The sequence below is a fragment of the Cervus canadensis genome, chromosome 29 (assembly GCF_019320065.1).
Source record: "Cervus canadensis isolate Bull #8, Minnesota chromosome 29, ASM1932006v1, whole genome shotgun sequence".
Lineage (NCBI taxonomy): Eukaryota > Metazoa > Chordata > Mammalia > Artiodactyla > Cervidae > Cervus > Cervus canadensis.
This window is the reverse complement of record NC_057414.1, coordinates 22880095-22892744: the sequence shown is the minus strand read 5'-3', so window position 1 is coordinate 22892744 and position 12650 is coordinate 22880095. Positions and strand designations below refer to the sequence as shown.

The window sequence follows — 12650 nt, the reverse complement described above, 5'->3', positions numbered from 1 at the left end:
GGCAGCTGAGCACATTTAGCACGGAAGGTACAGAAATAAGCTGACCAAACTCGGCTGACCAAGAACACCAGTTTTATCCAGTCATCAGAGGTTGCTGACCACGTAGACACTGGGAGACAGGTGGCCGAGCCCAGGAGCACACAGGTGCTAGCAGTGAAGATGGTAGGGCATCCTGATTTGCTGAAGCTCGGCCATCTGAGTTTTATGTTCTCTTCCAGGGTCCAGAGGTCATATCCTCATCAGACTGTTTTAGGGTGGGGGGCAGGGGTTGACAATTTAAGTTGACTTTTAGTTATTGATTAAATCCAAATGATGCTGAGAATGACCACCTCTCACACAAGTGAGAGGCCTCATGAGCCTCTAATGTAAATCCGTTGAAGTTTTTGCTTGCTTTTTATTTCTGAGTATTTTAGCCAACATGCTATTAAAGGCTCTGAGATCTTGGGAGCCCAAAGTGGCCATCAGAACACAGCGTCTCTAGCCAGACTTCTCTGCCAGAGGATTCCACGTGTGGCCAGCCATCTAGTCTCACTGAAGAGGAGAGCTGCTAGAGGGGTCTGAGCAACATCTAGTTTAGAAAGATCCAATAAATAGCTCCATTTTCAGAGCTCGGCTGGTAGAGTGATAGATTACCAAGGGGGAAGTCATTCTTATAACTTATGATACCTGTGAATGCCTTTTATTCTAATGATCATCAACATAAACAGATAGATATAACACTTTATAAAACTTTGTCCCTTTCCAAAATGGTGTTGTTCTGGATCACCACAACATCCAGATGAGGTTGGCTGCCCAGATTTTATCATCTCCATTTTACAGTTGAGAAACCCAGGACCCCAGCATCACTTACCTAAGGCTGTAAGGCAAGTGGTGGGGCCAGATCATCTCACTGCAAGACAGGCGGTTTCTTCTCTGCTGATGTTGCTGAGCTGGCAAATATACCCCCAGCTCTCCCCAATTCTCTCTACCCTCCTAATTATATATTCTTATCAGCATGTCAGATATTTTAAAACCAAACAGAATGGAATGTTTCCTTTAGTGTGATCAGTTAGCCCCTACTATGTAGAGCTCTGTGGGCAGAGAGGCAAAAGAAGTAGAAAAAGATTATTTTTGTGTGTGAACTTCCGAGAGTCTTACTGGTTTTCAGAATTGAGCATGTTTAAAATTTTAATTAGAAGAAATCAGTATCATTTAAAAAAAAAAAAAATCCCAAAGGAATTTAAGATCTAACAAGGAGACAAACTTGATAGACAAAGAAGACAAAAACCTCAGAATAAGCAAGTACAAAATATATCATCATATAAGTTCTGTACAGAACTCTTGAAGCAGTGTGAGTGCTGAGCTTGGTGGGTTAATCGTTGAAGGCTTCCTGGAAGAGGTGAGTTCATAAGCAAAGGGAAAGGGAGAGATGGCAGAAAGGGGAGAGGAGAGCATTCCCCACAGGGGATACTTGATCTACATCCACGTGAGGTACACCTTCAGTAAGAGGGTCTAGATTCTAGAGGGGAGACCCTCTCTTCCTGACCCATGGGTTGCGATAGAGGAGGAAAGTGTTTAAGACAGTTGCACTTAATCCAAGTTATATCTGGTGTTAAAGCAAATAGGACTTGTGAGCCCCTCTGTAGCCACTGGTGGAGTTCTAAGACAATCCGAGTCCTCTGCTAACCTGAGTCAGCAAGGATCCACCTGTTTTTTCACCTGTGGACATCTCACCCTTAGGATTCCAGACCACACCTCTTCCTCATCGGCTGCATTGGAGTTAGTGGCAAGACGAAGTGGGACGTGCTTGATGGGGTGGTTAGACGGCTCTTCAAAGTAAGTGGTTCGTGGAGACAGCCATCCAAGCGGGGGCCTGGGCCTTGGGAAGGGAAAGGGTGGTTTGTGTCCTGAGCCTGGTCATTTCTTGGGCTGTGTCCCCTCTCCCACATCTTTCCATTGCTGGGACTTATCACTTGGTTGTCAAGGGAATAGAAGGAGGATGGTATGTACAGACTGGCGACAGGACCAACTCTTCTCGTCCGCCCTTTGCAGTGGTCGGCCAGCCAGAGAGGGGCGTTCCCCCAGCCTTGAACCATTCCACGAGCCTCTCAAAGTGAACTGCTAATGTTCACATTCTGTCTTCACCTTAGAATGTCCTGTTGGGTTTGTCTTACACCGTGTGTTCTGGGGCCGGGGCCAAGACATCACATTTCCACCCCTCATTTTGGTGAGGGGATCTAATCCACCTTGCCCAGTGTCCTGTGCCAACATTTCAGAGTCTGTGGTTTGTGCTATGTGTGACATTGACTTCTGACCCATGGCTAGTGTCAAGGATGTTGGCACAGTTACTTTTCCGTTCATTCTAATCACATCATTGGAGTGGGTGTTTGCCACAGCAGAAATAACTAATGAGCATCTAGGTGAACCTTGATGTGTTGGTGATTTGAAAGACGCTTTTGGTACATTTTTTGGTCTATTGTCCTAGAGTAGGTCAGTGACCAGAAGTGTTCATTCATCACATCCCCAAGTACTAATAATAGCCCACATTTTTTGTGTGTCAGAGACCATATTGGTCCAGTTGTTGGTCTGATTTCGAAATCTGACTTTTAACCTAGTACGCTCTAGTTTCCCAGCATCTAGACTGAGGTGGCTTCACACAGAGAAAATTCTGTCCTTGGACCCAAGCTTGCTTCCCGTCTTGGCAGACCAGTCTGCAGAAGTGAGATGGGGTAAAAGGCAGAAATGGCTTAGGGCAGACCAAGCCTGCTGCCCCGGCTGGAACCTTGCCTTTGTTTGTGGGCAGTTGGGACATCCTTGGATTAGAATGACCACAGATCAGGCTGAAAAGAGCCAAGGAGGTGTCACACGTGAGAAGTGAGACCATTAAAGGCAGCAGCTTGTTATCAGGATTCCATCTCAGTTGTTTGGCTTCCACGGAGCCCGTGGACTTTGTTCCAAGGTCATTGACCTAAAACCTCTCAGTCACTCATCTAATTTGGAACACTTTCCAAATTAAACACACGTTTGTTTATGTAAAACTCTAAAGCTGCTTTTTTTAAATTTTTTTTTTAGCAGCCCAGAGTTTTGTTCCCTTTGTCATTTAGTCTGGCCCTTGACCTGAGCCAAAAGAAGGGGCTGGTGGAGAGATTTCTTATCAGAATTTTCATGAATTTCATGTACATTTTCATGCATTTTCCAGCACCATTCACAGGCCCTCGTGTCTTTAAAACTTCAACTGAACTTAGAGGAAAAGCACCATAACTTCCCTGCTTGCTTTATCCAGACTACACGTTCACCATCTTGTTAGGGCTTCGCACCCTCCCATCACTAACCACATAAATCTGTGCTTTAAGGGGCCTGTGATATGAGGACACCGCCCCTTCCATTGAAAGTCAGCTCTTCTGCCCCCCATTCCACAAGTCAGTTTCAACTCAGGCATCAGCTAGGGAAGAGGAGAAGATGATCATAAATCACCCAATGAAAACGTGAGTCTTGCACAGATTTTTTTCCCCACATCTTTGACGGGGTCTTTATTTGATTTTTTCCAGGAATACATCATTCACATTGATCCAGTGAGTCAGCTGGGGCTGAACTCAGACAGTGTCCTTGGCTACAGCATCGGGGACGTCAAGCGCAGCAACACCTCTGAGACCCCCGAGCTGCTTCCCTGCGGCTACCTGGTGGGGGAGAACACGACCATCTCCGTGGCGGTCAAAGGTAATCCAGCCCCTTGCAGAGGGGAGCTTCCAGAATTGCACTTTTTGTTCTGTGACTTGGCATAGGAACCCGTGGCTAGGATTTCATTTGTGTGTGTGAATGTGGGTTGTATTTTTTTTCCCCCTGCCACCACAGTTACACTTACCTAAGCAACAGTCTTCAGCATTTTCAACCACCGTTGGAAACAAACAATTTTAGTTTATTGCTGAAATTACATAACAAGAGGTCCCATTAGCCTTATGACTCTGAAATAATGGAATCTTAATGTTGAAATGGGGCTCCGCTGATACCTATGAGTTACTCTTGCTGGCGAGCCTTGAACGCGGTCCCATTCTACAGATGGGAGACACGGTGCACTGTGGGCCAGGGAGGAGTCACTCAGAACAGCCTGAAGAAACTGAAGCTCCTGCCCATGCAAGATGCTGCTCAAGCCTCCGATTGCCTCATCACCCAGAGAGGCTACACCTCAGGCCAAAGTGTAATCTCTGGAACTTTAGACTCACAGAGTATCTGGTGGGGGGGAATGTCACGGCCAAATAATTATTCCCATCTGAGTTTGGGGATGGGGAACGGGAGCATATGGGTTCTCTAAAGCCTCTGTCCTTCAATGTCCTGGGGCTTCCCTGGTGCCTCAGACAATACAGAATCCGCCTACAATGGAGGAGACCCAGGTTCTATCCCTGGCTTGGGAAGATCCCCAGAGAAGGAAATGGCTACCCACTCCAGTATTCTTGCCTGGAAAATTCCATGGACAGAAGAGCCTGGTAGGCTACAGTCCATGGGATCATAAAGAGCGGGACACGACTGAGCGACTAACACGTAACACTTTAATGTCCTGACTCTTAAACTGTTACAAAGGCTGAGTGATCCAATCTTAAACAAATGGATATGACTGCAAAACCCCTTTTTGCTATATTTTATGAACCACCTAAAGAAGAGATCGCTAAACACTGTTCTAAGCTCAACTTTCACAGCATCTTCTATCTTCCCCATAAGGCATTGATCTTGACTGTAGTTTGGGGGCTGTTTGATGCAAACTTTGTTTCCTGGTTGGGAGGTTTTCCAAAAGCACCCAGCGTTCTTCATCAGCAGGAAGGAAGGTCTTGCTTCTCTGGTGACAAGGAGCATGTTCCTGTTTGAGCCACATACACAGCCTTATTTGTTAGCATTCATTCCGCAATTGTGGCCTTGGGCTGTAGGTGACAGAAACCTACTCAAAACTAGCTTTAGCCAAAAGGAAACACACAGGCTCAGGTACTTGGAAAATCCAGGCATGGACTTCCAGCACAACTGGAACCAGGAGCTCCAGCAATGCCGTCAGGACCAGCCTTACCTCAGCTTTGCTTATTTATTGAGCTTTCTGCACATGGCTGATCAATGGCCCTGACTCATCCTTCTAAGCTTAGGAAGCTTTTAAAAGAGGACAAGTGTAACAGGAAATTCTTAGGGGTGATTCTGGCCCGTGTGTGCATACTAAGTCGCTTAGTCATGTCCAACTCTTTGCAATCCCATGAACTGTAACCCACCAGGCTCCTCTATCCATGGGATTCTCCAGGCAAGAATACTATAGTTGGATAGGCATGCCCTCCTCCAGGGGATCTTCCCAACCCAGTAATTGAAACTGCGTCTCTTAACATCTCCTGCATTGGCAGGCAGATTCCTTACTACTAGCACTACCTGGGATTCTGGCCCACTGTGAATCAAATACTCATCACATCACCAAATCAGTCACAGGGACCAGAGAGGCCTTGGCTCAGCCTGCCGCCACCTTTGGTAGATGCAGGTGCTGGTCAGCCCTGCTTGGACAGCTGGAATGAACTCCCTTCAAGAAAGAAGAGCCCCACTGCAAGGAGAGGAGGGAGGGCTGCCAGGCACACCCTAACAACATCTGTCCACCCCAAGAACCCTTTAAGGAAAGCCTGATATGCCATGACCTTAAATTGCCTTTCGTCCACGCTGGCGAGCAGGTGAACACTGCAAACGCTGACAGGTAAAAGGAGTGACCCGTTACGTAGATCAGACCAAACCTCTGTAGAGACAGTGGCAGGATTATCTGCCTCCAAAACGGGCCACCCCACCATGGAGTTGCAGCTGACACGGCTGTCAGCACATGAGGTTGTTTCAGCATCTCCAGGGGTCAGCTCGGGTTTGTTTATATATAAGTGATACCTGACTCTTCAGTTTCCCTCTAGTGCTTGACACTTAGGCCTTCATGGCACTAAAAACCACTGAAGGATTTGAGCGGAGAGAGATCCGTGAGCTGCAGATGATTCACTCCAGTGGTACTGGGGCAGGGCCTGTGGCTATATGTGCTCTGCAGTGAGTTCGTCTGCAAAGTACTCACTCCTGTGGAGTTTATGGCAAGAGGCTGAAACAGCACCGAAGAGCAGAGAGAGGGGTTTCAGTATGTTTTAATCCCTGCCCTGTGTCTGTTGTTAAGTTTAGACAGGAGACCCCACCCCTTCCCCCATACTTTGCATCAAGCTTTGAGCCAGTGTAGGCTCTATTGAGACCAGTTTTAGGAACGTTTTAGACCTGTACCCAGATGTCATTTGGGATCCTTCATCAGGGTGATTTGTTTTTTGTTTTGTCGCTAAGTTCTGTCCAACTCTTTTTGAGACCCCATGGACCGTGGCCCACCAGGCTCCTCTATCCATGGGATTTCCCCAGGCAAGAATACTAGAGTGAAAAAGGAATACTGGAGTGGGTTGCCATTTCCTTCTCAGGGGATCTTCCCGGTCCAGGGATCAAACTTGTATCTCTTGTGTTTCCTGCATTGCAGGTGGATTCTTTACCACTGGGCCACCAGGGAAGCCATTTCTAGAATAGTCACTGCATTTAGCTGCTGTCCTTGGTTGAGGAGGATTGGAAACAAGCATATAATTGCATTATGGGGGTCTGTTTGTAGTGAATTAATTATGTAGATGGAAAATGCTATTATAAAACAGAATAAGTTCTTTTCAACTTATTTTTTGCCTATATACACTGGTTTCTTGAGGTACTTCGAAAAAAATTAATTATGAAAGTATGATAACACATTTACAGGAGACTTGGAAATACAGAACAAAGTTACATATAGTTCTATTATATATTGCAATTATTTTTTAATCAGATAAATTGAGACTTTTAGTTGGAGTTTCAATATCAAACTCTCAAAAATTAATAGAATGAATAGGCAGAGAAGTAGAAGGCTATAGTAGACTTGAAAAACACCATGAACCAATTCAACATAATTAAGATTTATACAGTTTTCACACAACAGCAGGATATAAATTCTGATATTTCCTATAAACCAGGAAACAATGGAACATATCTAGGGACATAATAAAACAAGGTGCAAAAATTTCATGGTCTAAAGGAATTGAAATCACAGAGTCTGTTCTCTTATCCCTATAGAATTATGTTAGAGATCAGTATCAAAAGATATTTGAAAATAACCCACATATTTTCAAGTGCAATGCGACATTTACCAAAAGAGATCTTTGACTCAGCCATTGAAAGTTGAGGTGCTTTTTTAATAGAATTACCTGAGGTTCTGGACAAGTAACCTTGGCTGGATCCTCTCTTGAGAATAATATCAAGAAAACAACTCTTAGAAAGCCAACAACCCTGAGTTGTTGTTGTTCCACGAGAGGTGGGGGAGAGATGTATTTCCTCTTGCTGTGGGAGAGGCTCAGAGCAGGTCTGCCAGTATTTACATTCCCCAAATCAAGTGGTCCCAGCTTGCCTTTTTCCTCATTTTAATAATAAAAGTGTTGATACCTTCATGGTATACCTCAGTGTAGGCAGCTGAGGCATCTGGCACGCACGAGAAACAGGGTGAAGAGTCAGCCCAAGGGTCCAGCTAGACACGGGAGATTCACGATAGATCCGAACGAGCACCGCCGCTAATGGTAAATCCCGACAAACGATCAAAGCCCAGAGTCTTAGGAATTCTGCAGAGGACAGATGAGAACCAAGGGTCCAGATACGAAAGGCAAACCTGAGTCTGGAACCAGCAGCCCAGCCAGGGGCCAAAGCACAGGCTGCTGGTGAACAGGAAGCCTGCTGGTGAGCAGGAAGCCTGCCGTGTCCCTGGGTGGGCTGGGGTCCCCGATGAGGCGGCTGCCCAGGAAAGGGATAGCCTGGGGTTTTGGCAGGCACAGAGAGCCACCCTCTCTGCCAGGCTGTGAACACTTCCTGCCTCTCTCAAACACAGGGCTCGCGGAAAACAGCCTGGACTCGCTGGTGTTCGAGTCCCTGATCCCCAAGCCCATCCTGCAGCGCTACGTGTCCCTGCTGGTGGAGCACCGGCGGATCATCCTCTCGGGGCCCAGCGGCACCGGGAAAACCTACCTGGCCAACCGGCTGTCAGAGTACCTCGTGCTCCGGGAAGGGCGGGAGCTGACCGACGGGGTCATCGCCACCTTCAACGTGGACCACAAGTCCAGCAAGGTGAGGAGGTTGTTCGGAGGCTGATGCTTGGCGCTTTCAGAACTACTGAGGCCACCACCACCCTGATGGCAAAGCAGCATTTCCTACAGTGCTCACCTGTGCTGGTTATAAAAGCCTGGGGAAGGAGGTCACAATGGATCTAGCAGAAAGGAAGGCTCTGACCCCAGACTCACCAGCAAGGAGTTCCATGTGTAAGTCGATATATTGGGTTGGCCAAAAAATTCATTCGGGTTTCCTGTATGAATTTATGGGTTTTCCGTACATTTCAGGTTTTACAGAAAAACCTGAATGAATTTTTTGCCCAACCCAATAGTTTATTTCTTACTTCCCTGCTATGAGTTGGGTATGATGCTCTATGCTGATAGTTCTTTAAGCCAGATGCTTCCATTTCAGTTTACCAAGAATTCATCACATGCCTACTAGATTCTCCTTTTTTTCCAAAATGAAACCTCCTTTTGTGGAGCAACAATAACAATATGAACAACAGCTGTCATTTACAGGCCCCTGTAAGGGGCCTCCCCACAGCAGGACCTTCAAGGAAGTAGTTGTCATGATCCCATTTTATAGAGGAGGAAACTGAGGCTTGAGGCCGATGGCCACGCACGTAAGGCTACTCATTTGGTACTGAGCAGCTCAAGTCAATGTCTTAAACCCGAGTCAGCAGACAGGCTTGATTCTGCCTCTTGGGGAGCAGTGGAAATGCTTGGACAGTCTGCCTTAGTCCCAGCCTGGGTTATGAGGTGTCTTCTCAACCCTGTTTATTATCCATGCAGTGGTTGTTGCTGGGTATTTCACTGACTGCCTCTTTGCAAAGGGGCTGGGGGATCAAAGGTGAATTCGAAGTGACTCTTCCACCTTAAGCATCACTTGGCATCCTTGAAGATGCAAGGCCCAGAACTCATTCCCAGATGATCTGTTTCAGTAGGTTGTGTGGGGCTGGGACTCTATGCCATTCTCAAGTTCCCAAAGTGACGTGGCTACAAGGGCAGGGCTAAGGGAAGTGGTCAGAGGCCCCTGAACCAAGACCCTCTAAGAATAAGCTCAGGGAAGGCACCCTCTCCTGGGACCAGCGAGAGAGGATCCCAGGCACATGGCGGGGGCTGTCGGGCCAGCCTTGATTTCAGCGCCCACTCTCCCTCCCCTCGGTCGGCCCCCAGCTGTACCCGGTAAGCCTGAATACGGGAGGGAGTGCTCCGAGCCTCAGGAGCTAAAAGAAGGGAAAATAGCTAGTAACTTTAAAAACTGGGCTTCTTCTATTGCTGAAAGCCACATTTTGACTTAAAAGGGAGGCCTAGCCCTGCTCACCACCCTCTGTGCGGTCTCAGGTGGGTCACTTGACTGAGGCATGCCTCAGCTTCCCATCTGTAATACGGAGATGGTCATAGCACCCACCCACAGGAGTTTGTATGTGTGAGACCCCCGAGCCATGCCTGGCGCTAGGTCACGCCCATCGTCACTGTGACACTAATACCATCAGATAGTGGTTCTGGTTTCAGTGGCTGGTCCTTAGCTCACTGTTTCGGCCTTTCCCCATTGCATGTTCTTCTTTTTCTTCCTTTTCTGATGTGCCCCTTGCTCCAGCCGAGCTGGGGTGTTCTACTCCCAGCTCCAGACACTGCCCTGCCCATTCTTCACAGTGAAGACCAAAGATACCCTTTTACCCAGACCTTTCAAGACCCCCTGTGCACAGAGATGGCCTCCCCTGCACCTGTTCATTGTCTGTTTGCCCCAACACTGATCAGCAGGTCATGGCAGGGAGGCATCCTTTGCCTTGGTGATTCATCAAGGGCTTCCCTGTAAGCACCTCTCAGGCAATGCTGTGGATGTACAAAAATGCATGAGGCGCCTGCCCTCAGGAGCTTCCTGGGAGGCTGGAATAGTAGGAAATACCAAGAAAAGGGGTAGCACTTTCAGAGAGTGATATATCATGTACAGAACTGTGCCTGGGCACCTTCACAGTGCCTGCCCTTGGCTGGGTTTCCTGTTGCCTGGAGAATTCCAGAAGGCAGAGCTGAGACTTCCCCAGCCTGCATTCCTCTGCACCCAGACTGAAGCCTTGTAGCACTTCAAGGATCAGCACGTGATCCCCGAGTGGCCTCAGGAAGGGCCCCTCTGCCGGTACCGGACCAGGCGACGCCCGGAGCATCTTCCGGGGGGCGTTCACGGGCTCCTTCCCCCTCACTCCCCTGGCCTCCACAGGAATTGCGCCAGTACCTGTCCAACCTCGCTGACCAGTGCGCCAGCGAGAACAATGCCGTGGACATGCCTCTCGTCATCATCCTGGACAATCTGCATCACGTCAGCTCCCTGGGCGAGATTTTCAACGGGCTGCTCAACTGCAAGGACCACAGGTGGTAAGGGCGGCTCTGGACCTCTCGGCCCCGTGGGGCGGGGCTTGTGGGAGGGGCGGAGCTTGTGGGAGGGGCAGCCCGCAGCCAGTAGCCATGTGCTTAGGTGCACCGGGACCCTCTTCTCCAGCTCTGTCATCCTTCATTTCCCCCACAGCCCTTACATAATTGGCACGATGAACCAGGCTACCTCTTCTACTCCCAACCTGCAGCTTCATCACAACTTCAGGTAAGGTGCCCCTTTTCGAGTACCTGTTACATGCCTGGAAGGATGCTCATTTTTCCCAGCTTAGTTCACTGGACTCTCACAAAAGCCTCAAGTCATTAAATTTATCCTTCTCAGTTTACAAATGGGGAGATTAGGTGACTTGCTGAGGTCACACAGCCGGTCAGTGGCAGAGCCCGGGTCTCTTGGATGCTATGTCCTTGGATGCTATATCCGTAGGGATGCTATGCTCCCTACCCGGGAGGCAGCTCTAATCAGGGGCTGTAGGCAGGCGGACTGCACATCACCAGTGGCTCATCTCTCTGACCCAAGTGACGCAGAGCAGTGAGAGCTCCTTAGAGTGTCTCCACTGGGCGGGGTCTCTGGCCTTCAAGCTTCAGTCGCTGGGAACCCTTTGCCCCAGCCCCGTCCTGAGCTCCCCCACTGCTATAGGGTGGGAGGTCTGTTATGCTCAGCTGTGACTGCTTGCCTTTGCCATTGCAAAATGCCCTTTGCCCTGACACCTAGCTGGCTCCATATACGCCTCTCTCGCCTGGACCCTTAGATAAGGTTGAAGAGCTATCACTCGGGATGAGATTCCTTCCCCCAGATCATTTTCATGGCCACTCTGCTGGCATCTCTGTTGAAAGTAGATCTGAATTGTGATTATCCAAGAAATACAAACTCCTTCAGGTCACTAAGATCATGGCTCATCTCTGCATCCAGGACACCCTGGTCTCGTCCACGCTTTCTCTTGAATGTCCTTCAAGATCATTCTCTACCTCCCCCCTCCCCACCCTTCTTCCCCTGTCACTGCCACACCATCTCCCAGCACACTGTTTTAGTCATTTTCTAACCAGTATGCCTGCCTGGACCTTGGGCCACCTGCAGGCCATCCCCTGTATCAGTGACAGCCAGAGTGAACATTCTAGAATTCAAACCTGACCCTAAACCCTAATGCAAGAAGTCCTTGAATGGCTCCCCAGAATGAAAGCCAAGCCCCTTTGGGTTGGCAGGTCAAGTCTAAACTCTGGTTACCCTGAACCTCTGGCAGTTTTCCCAGATGTCCCACGCTGTTGTTCACACCCCTGCCGATGCTGCAGCGTGCGTCCACCCACCCCACCACCACCCCACGCCTGCTCCTCCTTCCGCTACCCCCTTGCTTTGTGGAGCAGCTCCACTCGGCCCCTCTGGTCTCAGCTCAGACGTCCCCTCCTCTGAGGAGCCTTCCCTGATTCCCCAGGTTTCGTCAGGTCTCATTCCTTTTATCTCCCTCCTCCGCTAGACTGTGAGCTCCTGAGGAACAGGGACTGTGTCTCTGTCGTTGGTCACAACCCCACAGCCCAGCCCTGGGCCTGGTACAGCACCCGAGGCAGTCGGCTAAGTGGTCAGAGCTCAGCCTCTGGAGTTGGACTGTCTTGGTTCTAACCTTAGCTCTTCTAAGATTGTTGACTAGCTGTTTGATCTTGGACAAGTGAGATTTTTCCATCTGTGCCTTGGAATTTCTATCTGTAAAATGGGTAGGGATCATATCCATGGCGCGGGGTTGCTATGAGGAATCATGAGTTACTATACATATAGTGGGGACTTCTCTGATGGTCCAGGGCTTAAGATTTTGTGCTTTCAATGCAGGGGACATGGGTTCAATCCCTGGTCGGGGAACTAAGATCCCACATGCTGCAGAGAGGGTGAGAGGTATGAAGAGAGTAACATGGAAACTTAACATCACCATATGTAAACTAGAGAGCCAGTGGGAATTTGCTCTATGACTAAGGGAACTCAAACCAGGGCTCTGTGACGACCTCAAGGGATGGGATGGGGTGGGAGATGGGAGGGAGGTTCAGGAGGGAGGGGACATGGGTATATACCTATGGCTGATCCATGTTTTGTTGGCAGAAAACAACAAAATTCTGTAAGGTAATTATCCTTCAATTAAAAAAATAAACTGAAAATAAATAAAAATGTAT

General features: G+C 48.6%; 1 protein-coding gene across 14 annotated transcripts in view; it reads left to right on the top strand.

Moving 5' to 3' along the window:
* NAV2 (neuron navigator 2) overlaps positions 1-12650 on the top strand; it is an 874724-nt gene that overhangs the window by 847813 nt on the left and 14261 nt on the right. For 13 of the 14 annotated variants that reach the window (XM_043451131.1, XM_043451122.1, XM_043451127.1 and 10 more), the window contains 5 exons: positions 1720-1815; positions 3528-3696; positions 7895-8130; positions 10330-10484; positions 10636-10707. In XM_043451131.1, coding sequence (XP_043307066.1) covers positions 1720-1815; positions 3528-3696; positions 7895-8130; positions 10330-10484; positions 10636-10707 — 728 coding nt within the window. The remainder of the gene's footprint in view (positions 1-1719; positions 1816-3527; positions 3697-7894; positions 8131-10329; positions 10485-10635; positions 10708-12650) is intronic. The other variant, XM_043451119.1, reaches the window with a different exon arrangement.